The sequence below is a fragment of the Sprattus sprattus genome, assembly GCF_963457725.1.
Source record: "Sprattus sprattus genome assembly, chromosome: 4".
In the NCBI taxonomy this organism is placed as follows: Eukaryota; Metazoa; Chordata; class Actinopteri; order Clupeiformes; family Clupeidae; genus Sprattus; species Sprattus sprattus.
In genome coordinates, this window is record NC_137923.1 from 18,599,798 (window position 1) to 18,613,417 (window position 13,620).

Genomic DNA, 13,620 nt, shown 5'->3' on the forward strand with positions numbered 1-13,620 from the left:
GGCCCTGATCTACAAGGTGAGTGAGACGCTTTGTATGTCTACTTGTGACCTTGCCAGGTTGTTACTTCACCTAGTGGTTAAATGCATTAAATAAAAAAGCAAGGAAACTGAACAGCATTTTTCTATGGCCCACACCTACGTGTTTTGTGACCATTAGATAAGTCAATGACATAAACATTACATATATGCTAAATAACCTGTACATAACGTTGTACATAACGTTGAACATGAGAGAAAGGACGTATCAGAATGTAAGACAGCAAAGGCAGGAAAAGAACTGCTTAGGGAAAGAAAGGATAGGCTGAATCTTTCCTTTTTAATCAGCCTTTCAAGGTGAGTTCAGAGGTGATTATATGCCCTCCTGTGCTTATAACTGAAGTTGCACTTAGAAGCTTTCTCTGCCCTTCTGAATTTTTCCTCTGTCTGTTTAAAAAAAAAAGTAAACTAGTGCAAACTAGTCATTAACTTTGTCTTCTGACTTGTCCTGTCTAACTAACATCCCAGGCGTGGCCTGTACCTTGACGTTGTGAGTGGGCTTTCAACTCAACAGGTTTTGGAGGACGTAGCACTTTCTCAACCAAATCATTTGTTTAGCGCTGTCATATATCTTTGGTGCACATTGTTTCAACGCCTCTTGTTTATTTGTATGTGTTTGTCATTTCATAATTGACATTTAGGCTATACAATGTCTTCCTATGTCTTATACCACTTCGCCAAAAGGGGGGAAGGGGGTGGACGACGGACCCTGCAGTCCATGGGACTGTGCAGACACTTACTATGTAAGTGTGTGTCAGGCAGAAAAACTGCCTGGTCACAAACAACCTCAGAATGAGCCTGGTGGCTTTCGAGGCGGGGAGCTGTCCTGCCCTCAAAGATCGGGGGACGTGAGTGTGTGTGTGTGTGTGTGTGTGTGTGTGTGTGATGGCGTGAGTGTATTTGTGGTTGTAGCAACTGGCGCGTATTTGTGTGGTGTAAGTGAGTATGTGTGTGTATGTGTGCGTGCGGGTGTGGGTGTGGGTGTGTTTGAGCTTTGGATGGGACTGTGAGCATCGCAGTTACTGCTGGCCCAAAGATGGGACCAGCTAACCTCATGTAAGGAGAGAGTGGGGGATACTGTCAGATCAGTCATTGCTTTCCCATCCATTAGTGGTTGCAGAGATCTCTGGAGCTCATTTAAGAAGCGAGGAAAACAGACAGAAAGAAGCATTCCCACTACAGTCCGCAGGAAGACCAAGACCATGACTTAACTTAAGGGAAAGGGAGGGAAAGAGAGAGTTTGCATGAAAGAGAGAGCAGAGAGGAAAACAGAGGGAATCCTCCTATGAAAGAGTGCATTGTGAAACTATGTATATGTTACTCAGGGGTTTTATCCTATAATTACCTGATATCCCTGAAATACTACAAACATTGGAAGATTGGAGGGGAAGAAAATCGGGAAAAGAATGAGAAAGAGAGAACACAAGCGATTCAGTTGGGTGTGTTAGTGATTACACATAATAAATATAATAAAAGTTTCTCATCCTTTCCCATGAGATCACTGGGCATTCGGTTGCAATGTTACTGCAACCATGTCTGTCTCTACAACAAAACTGACATTCAAGCTATCTGTGCTCCTCTCAAGGATAAAGACCCAACTTTGCGGCTGTGCCAAAGAAGCATTCTTACTAAGAACTGTGAAAGTGTTCCATCTAGGAATATTTGTGTCTGAGAATGCAGGCGAGAATGTGAGAGAGTTAGTGAGAGTGAGGTTATGTTTCTGTATGTGTGTGTATGTTTTGAGTGAGGGAGTGTGCATGCACATGTGTGCGTGCATGGGTATGCCTGAGTGAGTGTGTGTCTGTGTGTGTGCCTGTGTGTATGGCAATTTTCCAAAATTGCAATGATTTTGAACTAAATAAAACAATTCGCAAGATCGCAAAATCGCAAAATCCTGTAGGGATTTGTATGTGTGTGTGTGTGCTTGTGTACATGTCTGTTTGTGTCACTGACTGCCAGTGAACAGCGCAAGTAAATGTCTGTGTGTAAGCAAATGTGTCGGTAAACCCAATCTAAGATATCAGTGCTGAGCTGGCACTGAGAGCAGTGGGGGCACATTGATACTGCTGGATGCTGGCGATACTGCTGAGACCTTGGGCTGGGGAGGGGGGGGGGGGGGGGGGGGGAGGGGGGTGGGGGGTCGGGTTACCATGCCAAGCAGCCCAGGGCCTGCGGGGGGTGAAGGGTTACCGGGTTGCATACAACCCACAGCCGGAGATAGATAGATAGATGGAGAGAGAGAGAGATTGAGAGAGAGACAGACAGACAGATAGAGAGAGCGACAGGCTGCAATAGTACTACAATGTTAGTGAGAACTCTGTCTGGTTTACAGAGCCACAACCACTACTTTGTTGCACTCAGGTCTCTCTAATTAAGAAGTTGCATACTTGTAAAGTGAGCTGGGGGGTCAATACACCAATGAAAGTAGAGTCTCTAGGGTTAGTGAAAATGTCAACTGTTGTGTTGGGGCCTCATTGGCCAGAGTGGATCTGGATCTAAGTCTTATTCTGCCATGAGAGCCCAAAGCTGAAAAGACGAATTCCTTTCATATAAGTTAATACAGTATGTCTCTGAAGCTACGGCATTCTTTACTGGAAACCCTCTAGCACCCGTGAGAGTGATTTTGCATATATAGGCGTATGGATTATTTATCAGTATTTTTGGTATCTAGTTTGTTTTCGTAGATGTGTATTCAATCGATTATTTACATACATTTAAGATTTTGGTATGTAGCATGCTGTAGTAGTGTATGTAGATTGTGTCTGATTCATGCAAATCAGTCTTTGTAATGTGAGCTTTGATCCTGTTCCTGGAGCCCCCCTGCCTTGCATATCTATGTGTTCTATCTATCCCTACTCCATATCCACCCCACTGGAAACCACAGGCTTATATGACTTTTCATGTGGACAGATTAGTAAGTGACTGTGTGTATGTGTGTGTGCGCATGTGCACTTTACTTGGACGGTCCCCCAGGTATTTTAATGGCTGCCAAAGTATATTTGGCATTCTAGCCTTTTTTTAAGTTTATTTTTTCATCCATCCAAAAGAACGTCGCCAGCCGTGATCGATGAACTAGTGGACAATGTCCCCTCACTGTACTTCGCAAGAGAGAGGGGGACGTTTCCGCATTATCTTAGAAGACACGGACACGGTTTTACAAGCAAGAACCAGATAAAGGAACAGTTTTTCTCCTTATTGTGTAATTGTTCTTTGACTTTGGTAGTGGCTTCAAATTCTATGAAAGAAAGCGGCAACTATGGTGTGTTTGTCGCTACAAGACTCAAGAGTCTATTCAGCGCATGTAATTTGACTATAGCGCAACATGCAGCAAAGTTGTTCTGGCTAAATATAATAAAGATTATAATTAGTTTTCTCTTTAGGCTATGGCAGTTAGATATATACTTATTTTCCATGCATTTACTCAGCAGATAAGAGCATTGAAAAATATTTGAAGACAATATGGGTGATGACGAGAGATACACAGCACCACAGGTTATTTAGCCAATATTAGTATTTACCGTGAAATGGCAATAAATAAATGCAGAAGGCATTAATCGGACGTGAATTTACAATTGCAGTGAACAGTGAGACGAAATGCAGAGACCAAACTAGATTCAAGCTTTTCAACATTCCAGTCGGTCAGTTAAGCTGCTGGCACAAGTAGTAAGAGCGCTGAGGGAGAGGAAGCAGGACCCAGTGTGGTAGAGACATGTGCAGGTGACCAAGCAGCAAATTTCCAAACAGTGCCAACTGTACTGTTCTGTACCGAATGTTTTATCCTTTTTTATTTTTTTATTTTGTCTTACTCTTCCCATTTGGGTGGATGGAGGGGAAGGTGGGTTAGTGGATCTTGAATATATTATATGGAATTCATTATAAATAATATAAATAAATCAAAATATTATATATAAGGTTACACTTATTTGTTGTTTGTTACATGTAGTAGACCATTTTTGTGCCGGCAGGTAATATAGGCCCATTCCGCCGGCCACCACCTAAGTATTTGTTCAGGTCTGTAGGAAACAATGGTGTGTGTACATGCATGTGTGTGTTCCTCTTACCGTGGCTGCAAGCCTGGGCCCGTGCAGCTGCGCAAAGAGGATGGCATCGTTGACCTTCCCCTCCACCCCGAGCAGGGCGAGCTCTAGGCTGTGCTGTCCGGCCACGGCATGGGTCAGGTCCTCCAGCAGTGCCACATGGCGACGCCAGGGAAGGTTGAGCTCGGTGAGACTGGCCAGGCAGCCGCGCAGCACGTTCAGGCAGTACCCCGGGCACGGCTTGATGAGCGTGAGGCCACGGCAGTGGGAGCAGTACTGCATGCGAGCGAGTGCGCGCGAGCAGTCACGTGTCAGCATGGCGGCGTCCGTGGCGTTCATCAGCTCCATGCCCAGACCCAGCGCCTGCGTCAGAGCCCGGCCCGCCCGTAGCGCAGCTCCAAGCTCGCGTGCCAGCGCCCTAGGTTGCTCGCCGAACGGGTTCATGTCCTGCCGCGTCATGCGCAGGCAGTCCAGACGCTCGCCAGCGAGGCTCGCTGCCACGCCGGGGTTCACCAGACGCCCGTACACCAGAGGGAAGAGGTCGTCGAAGAACCGGTGCACAGAGGCCTCCACTGATGCGTTGCCCCCACGCACAAAAAGCGAGAGCTGGGAAAAGAGCTGCGTGATCAGCGGGCTGGCATCCAGGGACAGGCTGGAGTAGGAGCTCTCAAACAGGGAGCTGATGTGGGTCATGGAGAATGTCATCAGGGACTGGAACGTGTCTAAGGGGGAGAGAGAGGCAGAAGAGTTTAACAGTCTTTTATTAAAACTTTTCATACTTTCTCACATAGTCACAATTATAAAACACATACGACATTAAAGTTCCACGCACACAAAGCTTACAATCGCACATATACTGTATGCAAGTTCCCCCTGATACTTTTAAAAGCCATCTGCCCATCATCCCAAATTTCACACCATCCCCTTAAAACCTCTGCAGAAACAGGTCAATTCATAACATCCTTTTTATTTGAAGGAGGGAGAGAGGACCGTGAGATGGACAAAGAGAGAGAGCAAAACAGAGAAAAGAAGAGACAGGGAGGAAAGAAGCCAAGAGAGACACAGGGAGGAAGGAGAGTGAAGAAGAGACAGGGAAGGGAAAGAGACAGGGAGGAAGGAGAGGGAAGGAGAGACAGGGAGGGGGAGAGAAAGACAGGGAGGAAGGAGAGGGAGAGAGAGACATGGAAGAAAGAGGGGGAGAGAGAGACAGAGTGGAAAGAGGGGGGGAGAGAGAGGGAGAGATTAGTGTTGTAGATGGATCAGAGGGAAGAAAGGAGAAGAATGCAGAGGAGCATCTGTGGCATGTTTGCTTAGACAGACTGTGAGGTCACAGAGGTAGAGAAACATCAGAATGTTCAGTATGCTCCTACAAACACACAGGCGCAGCAGCACAATCACACTTGCATTACTGTAACATTAGCCCACAAGATCCTCCGCACACACACACAATTAGACAACTGTTCTAGAAGGGTCTTATAAACAAGGGAAAGCACAGAGCGTAAACAACAACAACAAAATGGTTGGAGACACGAAGAGTAAATATTTGGTGCCACACATCTCTTTTTCCCACAGATTTCAGTTTTACATTGCGTGTGTGTGTTTATAGTTGTCCCTATGTAGTGTGTATGTGTAAGTCTGTGTGATAGTGTGAGTGTGTGTGTGTGTGTGTGTGTGTGTGTGTGTGTGTGTGTGTGTGTGTGTGTGTGTGTGTGTGTGTGTGTGTGTGTGTGTGTGTGTGTGTGTGTGTGTGTGTGTGTGTGTGTGTGTGTGTGTGTGTGTGCTGGATGGACTGTATCGACCACTCTCAACACGACCAGGCCTGAACAGCTTTCACTAACAGCAGAGACCACCTGATCTCATTCATCTCATTCTCTCTTCACTTTTCCATATTACTTTTCATTACTGTCACCTATTCCCTCTCTCTCTCTCTATCACATCGCATAAACACACAGACTCTCTCTATCCTTCTCCCTATCTCTTTCTATTCTAAACACACCCTATAATCCCTCAAGCACATTCACATGCACATACCCAGATATTCACACACACCCCAGCATCCTTAATGGAGATGTTCAGAGATGATAAAGCCCTCCTGGTTGGGAGCTGAATGAACACAAACTAAATGAGCCGTCCCTCTGCCATTCAGCGCCCGCATCAGCACCTCTACAGAGATATGAGCCAGAGAGGATTCTGGGTCAAAGGTCAGCTCCACAATCCTATGAGATATGACTGGAAGTCAATCACTGCCAGCACCACCTGTGTGTGTGTGTGTGTGTGTGTGTGTGTGTGTGTGTGTGTGTGTGTGTGTGTGTGTGTGTGTGTGTGTGTGTGTGTGTGTGTGTGTGTGTGTGTGTGTGTGTGTGTGTGTGTGTGTGTGTGTGTGTGTGTGTAGGTTTATGCCAGTGTAGCTATTCAGACAAACCCCCAACAACCTCGAGATTGATGATCAGCACCTTTATAGAGGAGACGAGAGCTGGGGGGCATTCTGGGTTAAAGGCCAAGTCTGCGATCATATGAGATACGTCAGGAAGTCAGTCACTCCCAGGGCTGCCTATGGCGGGAGGCGCACGTGGAATGCCCTCTAAGCTCTTTTAAAGCGCCCTTTATGCCCGCACTCAGGGCCCTCGCCATACCCTACGACAAAAATAGAGAGAACTTTATCTGAGCTGTCTGGCACACAACATACCTCCACCAACCAACCACCCACTCACCCCTTCCCTTCTTTGCCTCCTCCTCCATGTAGCCCCCTCTCCCACTCCTCCCATTCTCTCGCCTCCTCTCTGCATGTTCTTCTCCTCTTCTCTTGATCCTCTTCTGCACGCAAACTCACAAATCACCCCCCAGAAGTGAGGCACTTCTCTCGTGGCGGCCTGCTTGCTCTCTGTCTCCCCAGTCATCAGCGGACAACTTCCCATAGATCACTGCATGTGGGAGAGCACCCCATTGGCTAGCCACAGGAGCCATAAAGGATTAGACGCTATGCTACGCTAACCATGGTGATGCATAAGCATGCACTCACAGACACAGACAACTTCCCAAACTACTGGGATAAGAAAGAGCAGTGATCCTGCCAGGTCCCAGCTTATTGAGAGTCTGGTGGGTGAGTGAGGGAGGAGGTGCAGCTTCTTGAGAGCCTGGTGGGTAAGTGTGTGAGGAGGTGACTCACATCAGCCCCCCAGAAGCCTTCTCCTAAGCAGAATCTGATATGTTACAAATATGAGATGGAGTCTTACAAAACAAGGCTGTCCCCCTCTCCTTCTCTATCACGAAGACAGGCACATATAAAGAATAAATAAGGTATAGTTATCCTATAACCCATAGGCTATACACACAAAGATAGGACTTTTACCTATATATATATATACTGTATATAGGTTGTTATCAAGTCCACTCAATACAAAGGACACTTTCTGTCACAGGACACTTTAAACTTCAACTTCAACTCAAACTCTAATTAGCCACATAATATTCATGATACTGACAGAACACATACACACACACAGAAAAACACTAACACACACACACACTGATAGACACTCACACACACACACACACTGATGAACACTCAAACACACATTCACACACACACACACACACACACACACACTGATAGACACTCTAACACACACACACACACACTGATGCACACTCACACACACACACACACTGACGGTCCCTGTGGGGCCCCTGACACATGCCAGAGCAAGTTTGCAGGAGGCTCTGTGGTCAGTTGAGTGACAGTGAGTGGACACGATGGCTCTGGCTGTCTAGGACAGACGGACGGATAGACAAACAGGACGGGACCAGGATGGGAAGGGATGGGGACAGGATGGGTCAGCGACTCTCCCTGCGTTCTGATGTCAGCCCCAAAGCACGCTGGCAGATGGAGGAGCAGCAGCAACTGCAGCGAAACTGAGACAGGGGGGAGAGCATGCCAACGCAACACACACGATTATATACATACACACACACATACTGCACAGACACAACACACACGCCAGATAAACTCCCCAACGCACACACAGATCCTCTATTGCGCACAAAAACACACACACACACACACCCACACACACACACACACACACACACACACACACACACACACACACACACACACACACACACACACAAACACATACAAACACTGTGATACTCTCACGTATCGTTGCATCCAGTATAAATATACACATACCACAAACTCAACTATGTGATTTGTTCAACTGTCAAGGAATAAGCTTCTATACAATAAATAAACATTCCCATACAGATTGAAAATCTGAGATTTATAAATGCATGTATGTATAACACATTTAATAAAAACGCCATGTCCAGAAACAGGAATATGACAAGGGAATATGATGTCATACTAACACTGATATCACACATAGCCAACGCATAGACACAGCCAACACGTGTACACAAAAAGAAATTAAATCCTTTACGTAAATGCAGAACGACGGGTAATTCAACATAAAAAAATATATATTTCTACCATTCGCATCATTGATCAAGCAAAATCATACACACACGTTAGCCAGACTAGTATTCAATGTGTGTGTGTGTGTGTGCTGCAGGAGGACCTTGCCTCCTCCCTGCACAAAGGGCTCAAAAACAACAGCAGCCGTGCTCTCTCCCACACAACAGCTGCACAAACTAGCGCTGCTCTGCCCCCCTCTGCCGCGCACTGCTGCAGAACCACACCAAGGGATCGAAAGCGCTTCCCAATAAAAGAGGGCTAATTTGTAATGCTCATGAGCGCGTATTCACCCGCTCCTGAAATCACACAGACAGAGAGACCCTCGGGAGCACAGCCGTCTGGGCTTTTCCTCATTTACTGCTCAGGGAGAGAGAGAGAGTGAGAGAGAGTTATGGTATTTGCCCCTGGAGACGTGTTTGAGAGACACAATGGTAGGAGAGATACATTTTTGCGAGAGCATAAAATGTTATTGTCATGCCAATAAAGCATTTTTGAAGTTTGAGTGAGAGACAGGAGGTGACGTGGAGACAGTTGACATAAACAGGGGAACAGAGGTCAACATTCAGAGGGGAAGGTCAATCATACACTGCTGTTCAAGTACTCTAAATGTAACCAAACAATATATGTACATTTGATAGGAAAAGTGATGAAGCATACAGTGTGAATGTAGGAATAGACAGAGACAGAGAGAGAAGGAGAGCCAGAGTGAGGGAAAGGAGAGAAGGAAAGAAGCGTGGAGGGGGTGCCAGCTCCTGTGCGATGGCGTTCCAGCGCTCGGGGCTGAGCACCGGTGCCAGCATGTAAAGGCAAGACTGCTTGGAGCGAGAGCCGAAAAACCACAGTGCACTTTGGACCGCAGAATGTGCCAGGGTTACGTTACAGCTTTTAGGAGGCTGCCTCATGCCACGGGGCCTCAGTAAAACTGCCAAAAGCAGCCCGGGGCCCGCCGGGCACCGCGTGCAACATTGCTCCCAGGCACGCAACTGCCCACAGCAGCAAGCAGAGAGAAATAACGACAGAGAGAGAGAGAGAGAATGAAAGAGAGAGAGAGAGAGAGAAAGGGGTAGTGACAGAGAGAGAGTGAAATAGCTGAAGGAAAGAGTGATTGAAAGACAGTAAGCAGAGACAAATAAAGACAGAGAGCAAGAAAGAATGAAAGAGAGAGAGAAGTAGAGATAGACAGAGTAAATTAGCTGAGGGAAAGAGTGAGTGAATGAAATAAAAGTAAAGTGACGTGTACAGACAGAGGTGGGATCATTAGGTGTAGCTGGACGACCATCTTTGGGGTGGGTATAAAATGCGAGTAATGGTTTGGCCACATCAGATGGCCAGTGCGTGTACACAGTTTTCATTGCTATAGTAACATCCTGCATCTGCCAGCAAGCGAGCGTGGCAAGGGAGGTGAGCTAGCACTAGGGCAACAGAGAGCTTTATTTCCCCCTTGTGTCACACAACGCTCATCTTTCCATGACAAGCTGTTCTGTTCCGGAGTTTTCCGTCCCATGAACTTTTTGTCAGGGCTGAGTGGTTTTAAAGAAAGGCCTCTGACAAAGCCCAGGTTTCATTCTTAAGCCGTTCCTTTTTACGCGTTTAGCTTTGAAACTATCCATAAATCAGAGGACACATCCGCATGAAATCAATCCCGGCGTCTGCAAGTAACACACTATTGAATGGGCCATGACAGAGCGCAGAAGAGAGGTGGAGAGCTTCTTCACCGAAACTCCCCCTGCGGTATTCTGACACAACCTGGCTCACCCTTGTGACCTGGGCCTTGAGCCTCACGAGACAGGACATGCAAGCCATCTGCATATTTACCAATTCCCCAATGAACACTCACACTTACATCACGTGGGAAATAACATCTGGCCTTTTCCAGACTTATATAACATAGTTCATATGTGAGAAGGGATTTCAGTCCTTGGACTCTGTCTTGAGACAAAGTCTATCGTTACTGACATTATATAAACTAATACAATTGAATTGAATCTAATTGAAATTGCAATGCAATGGTAAGTAACTATTGGTGTGGGGGCTTGACATTGAGTCCACCTGAGAAGCCATCAAATTTAATTCTGTAAAGGTCAACTCTCGTTTCCAGCTGAGGTGGTAATGTAGAGGTCCTGACCATGTGGAGATGGAGAGGTGATGATGGGGTAAGAACAGGCTCTCCAAGGACGAAAGAGGGTGATGGGTTCCCAGAAGCCCTGGAGTGCTGGGGGTCGGGTTACATGAGACGTGTCTGACCGAGAGGCAGTTTGATTAGCTTGAGACCGGGGAGTTCGAAAATTATGGCAAGACACTTGCCATTGTGTAAAAGGTACAGTACTTCATTCAAAAGTGACTCGGACCGAACAATACACTGTTTGAGCCACTAAACTTTGCTTTGGGAGCCCTGAAGGGAGTGCTTTTGAGTGGATAATTTACCAGAATAATTTTCGTAAAACAGACAGAGAATAAGACGTCTGAAGGTTTGAGAGTGATACTGTGTGGCCCCTGATCACTGCTTGCTTTAACCACAATTGTCTGCAGAAGCTTTTTTGTGGAGGTTGTTGAATTAAGCAGTCTTTCATGGCATAAACACAATATAAATCAGTTTAAGAGGCTGGTAGTAGCATGGCTCTGCAGAGGGAAAAGGGCACACAAGTCTTGGATTTACAACCTTGTAATGGGACGTTACACTGCCTCTTAAGATAGCCCCAAGTGGGGTTTTCATAAATTTCTAATCAACTAAATGACCCAGGCTATTTCCGATATGGGAGGCCCCCGCTAAACTAACGACTTAATGGCACTTCAGCTTGACGCGAAAACAAATAGTTATGGAGGCTGCACCGCCATCTTGACCGCAAAAATGGCAGACCCAACCCCACCCCTCACCCAAATTCCCTCTGATGGTGCTCATATGCAAGCCACTTCCCAGCAGGCAGCAGGCACTGGACCGTATCGGGCCATTTTAGAGCGCCTGTTTTTTTCCAGCCCACCACCGCAGCATGGGTGCCATGTCGCTCCCGGGCACCAGACACGTGGCTCCAGGCTGAGGTGGCGACCCCGGTGAGGTGGGTGGGTGAGAGGATGTGGGAAAGAGCAGAGCAGAGCGCCCCTCGAAAGAAAAAGAAAGAAAGCAAGAAAGAAAATAAATAAATGCATAGAACCACAGAAAACTACGAGTGGGCCAGCCGCGCCACAGAAGAGGGTGATGCAGGAATGCCGCTGGACCAGGCCAGTTGTGGGCTGCAGCAGTGGCAGTAGCAGCAGTGGTGGTAGTTCATCACCGCAGGCACCCTGTTGACCCTGGCACTGATGAGGCCCCCGTGCAGGCTGGAGCGAGGGTGCGCAGACAGCGCTCCGCCAGAAGGCTGGCCGACCTGCCTACCAGCAACCCCAATAAGCATTTTAATCCCAGGCACCGGCTAGTGTTTCAGACAGGTCACGCAACAGCTACGGGACAGAGCGCACACATGCGCCAGGATTAAATATCCTGTTTTAATTAGAAAATATGAAGTCAGTCAGTCACATGCTGTCCTGGTCAAAGCCTTCAGTGAGGACGAAATCATTTTCAGTTTTTATGAAAATGACAACAATTATTTGTTGACTACAACGCCAATGTCAGTGTGTGTGTGTGTGCGTGTGTTTGTGTATGTGTGTTCAAGGGGGTTGGAAAAGCTGTGCAGTGAGACACAAGAAACATTTGCTTCTGTCCCCTTTCACCTCTTGCATTCCCCTCTATCCTCCCGCTTCCAAATCCCCCCCCCCCCCCCCCCCCCAATCAGAGCTTGGAGGGTCCCCTGTGGTGCTCCTGTCAGGGGGTCAACAGGTGGGAGGTGGGGGTGTAGTGTAAGGGGGAATGTTCTCTCCACCTCTCCATCCATCAGCAGGACTGTAATTAACATGGCTGCCCCCGTTATATCAAAACGCTCCAACATAAACAATTCCACAGATGCCGTGTGGGGGTGGAGGGTGGGGGGGACGATGCATCGGGGTGACTGTGTTTCACTGGGAGAGTGTGAGGGGTGGGGGGTCAGTCAATGTTTTGGGAAGCAGTCTGGGAGAATTGGGGTGCTGCTGGTGGGAAGGACAAGGAAGTATTGGGGGGTGGGGGTGGGGGGGCAGTGTTTGTCCGAAAGTGACATTCCAGCACAGAGGAGCAGCAGCAGCAGACTCCTGCTGCGGGACAACAACACAAGGTCACAACAGCCCTCGTTATTCACTCCCCCTATTAGACGCCGGCAGCAGCAGCAGCAGCACAGGGAGAGTGGATGGGAGGATGGAGGGATAGTGAAAAAACTGTGGAGGACGCTGAACACTGAAGAAAAACAAATCACTATGGAAGGGTTGTGGAAAAGCAAAAAGGCCCCACTTCCCCAAAGGCTGCTGCGGTCTGGACTGCTGGACCGCTGGATAGTCTGACTCACTCAGATATAGATGCTGTCCATAAAGACGTATGACTGGGGACAAAAAAAAAAATGGAGGTGTTTTTTTTCATGGATCCGCGAGGACCACGTTGGACCAACTTTTTAAACTAGGACAGACAATCTACTGGAGGACAGAGGGGAGAGCCTGCCAGGATGAAAGCGAACTAAAAATAGCAACTTTTCATCTCAAGAGTGCAGGTGTGCAGGGTGGGCAGGAGAGGATATTGAGCTGGAGAGGTGAGAAGGCCAATGGAGAACCGGACGGGACAGCAGACTGATAATGAGAGAGGAAACCCTTTGTTCTGTCAAACCCCTTGTTTGATGAGCGCCGTAGCCGCCATGCTGTGTGAGACGGCTTGATGAGTTTGAGTGAACTCTACAGAACCAAACTTCAGCACTGTAATCACAGCCTAAAGTTCCCCTGCCACAATGGGGGCTAAAATAAATGGAAAGCCATTTTGAGAAGCCAGGCTAATAACTATGTAACCAAGACATATATGAACACAGAGTATGGCCTGGCAGACATACAAAATTGTGATTTCATGTTGGAAGTCAATCAAACCACCAAAAAGGGGGACCGATGAAAAGATAAAAAAAAAAAACGAAAAGTGATGAAAATAAAAAATAAGAAAAAAAGTTGGGGATTTCCATATCATTCTCA

At 47.2% G+C, this 13,620-nt stretch overlaps 1 protein-coding gene across 2 annotated transcripts in view; it reads right to left on the reverse strand.

The window, feature by feature from the left end:
* Positions 1 to 13,620, reverse strand: part of gpc5c (glypican 5c) — a 145,361-nt gene that overhangs the window by 115,488 nt on the left and 16,253 nt on the right. For both annotated transcript variants that reach the window (XM_080836533.1, XM_080836532.1), the window contains exon 3: positions 4,098 to 4,795. In XM_080836533.1, coding sequence (XP_080692659.1) covers positions 4,098 to 4,795 — 698 coding nt within the window. The remainder of the gene's footprint in view (positions 1 to 4,097; positions 4,796 to 13,620) is intronic.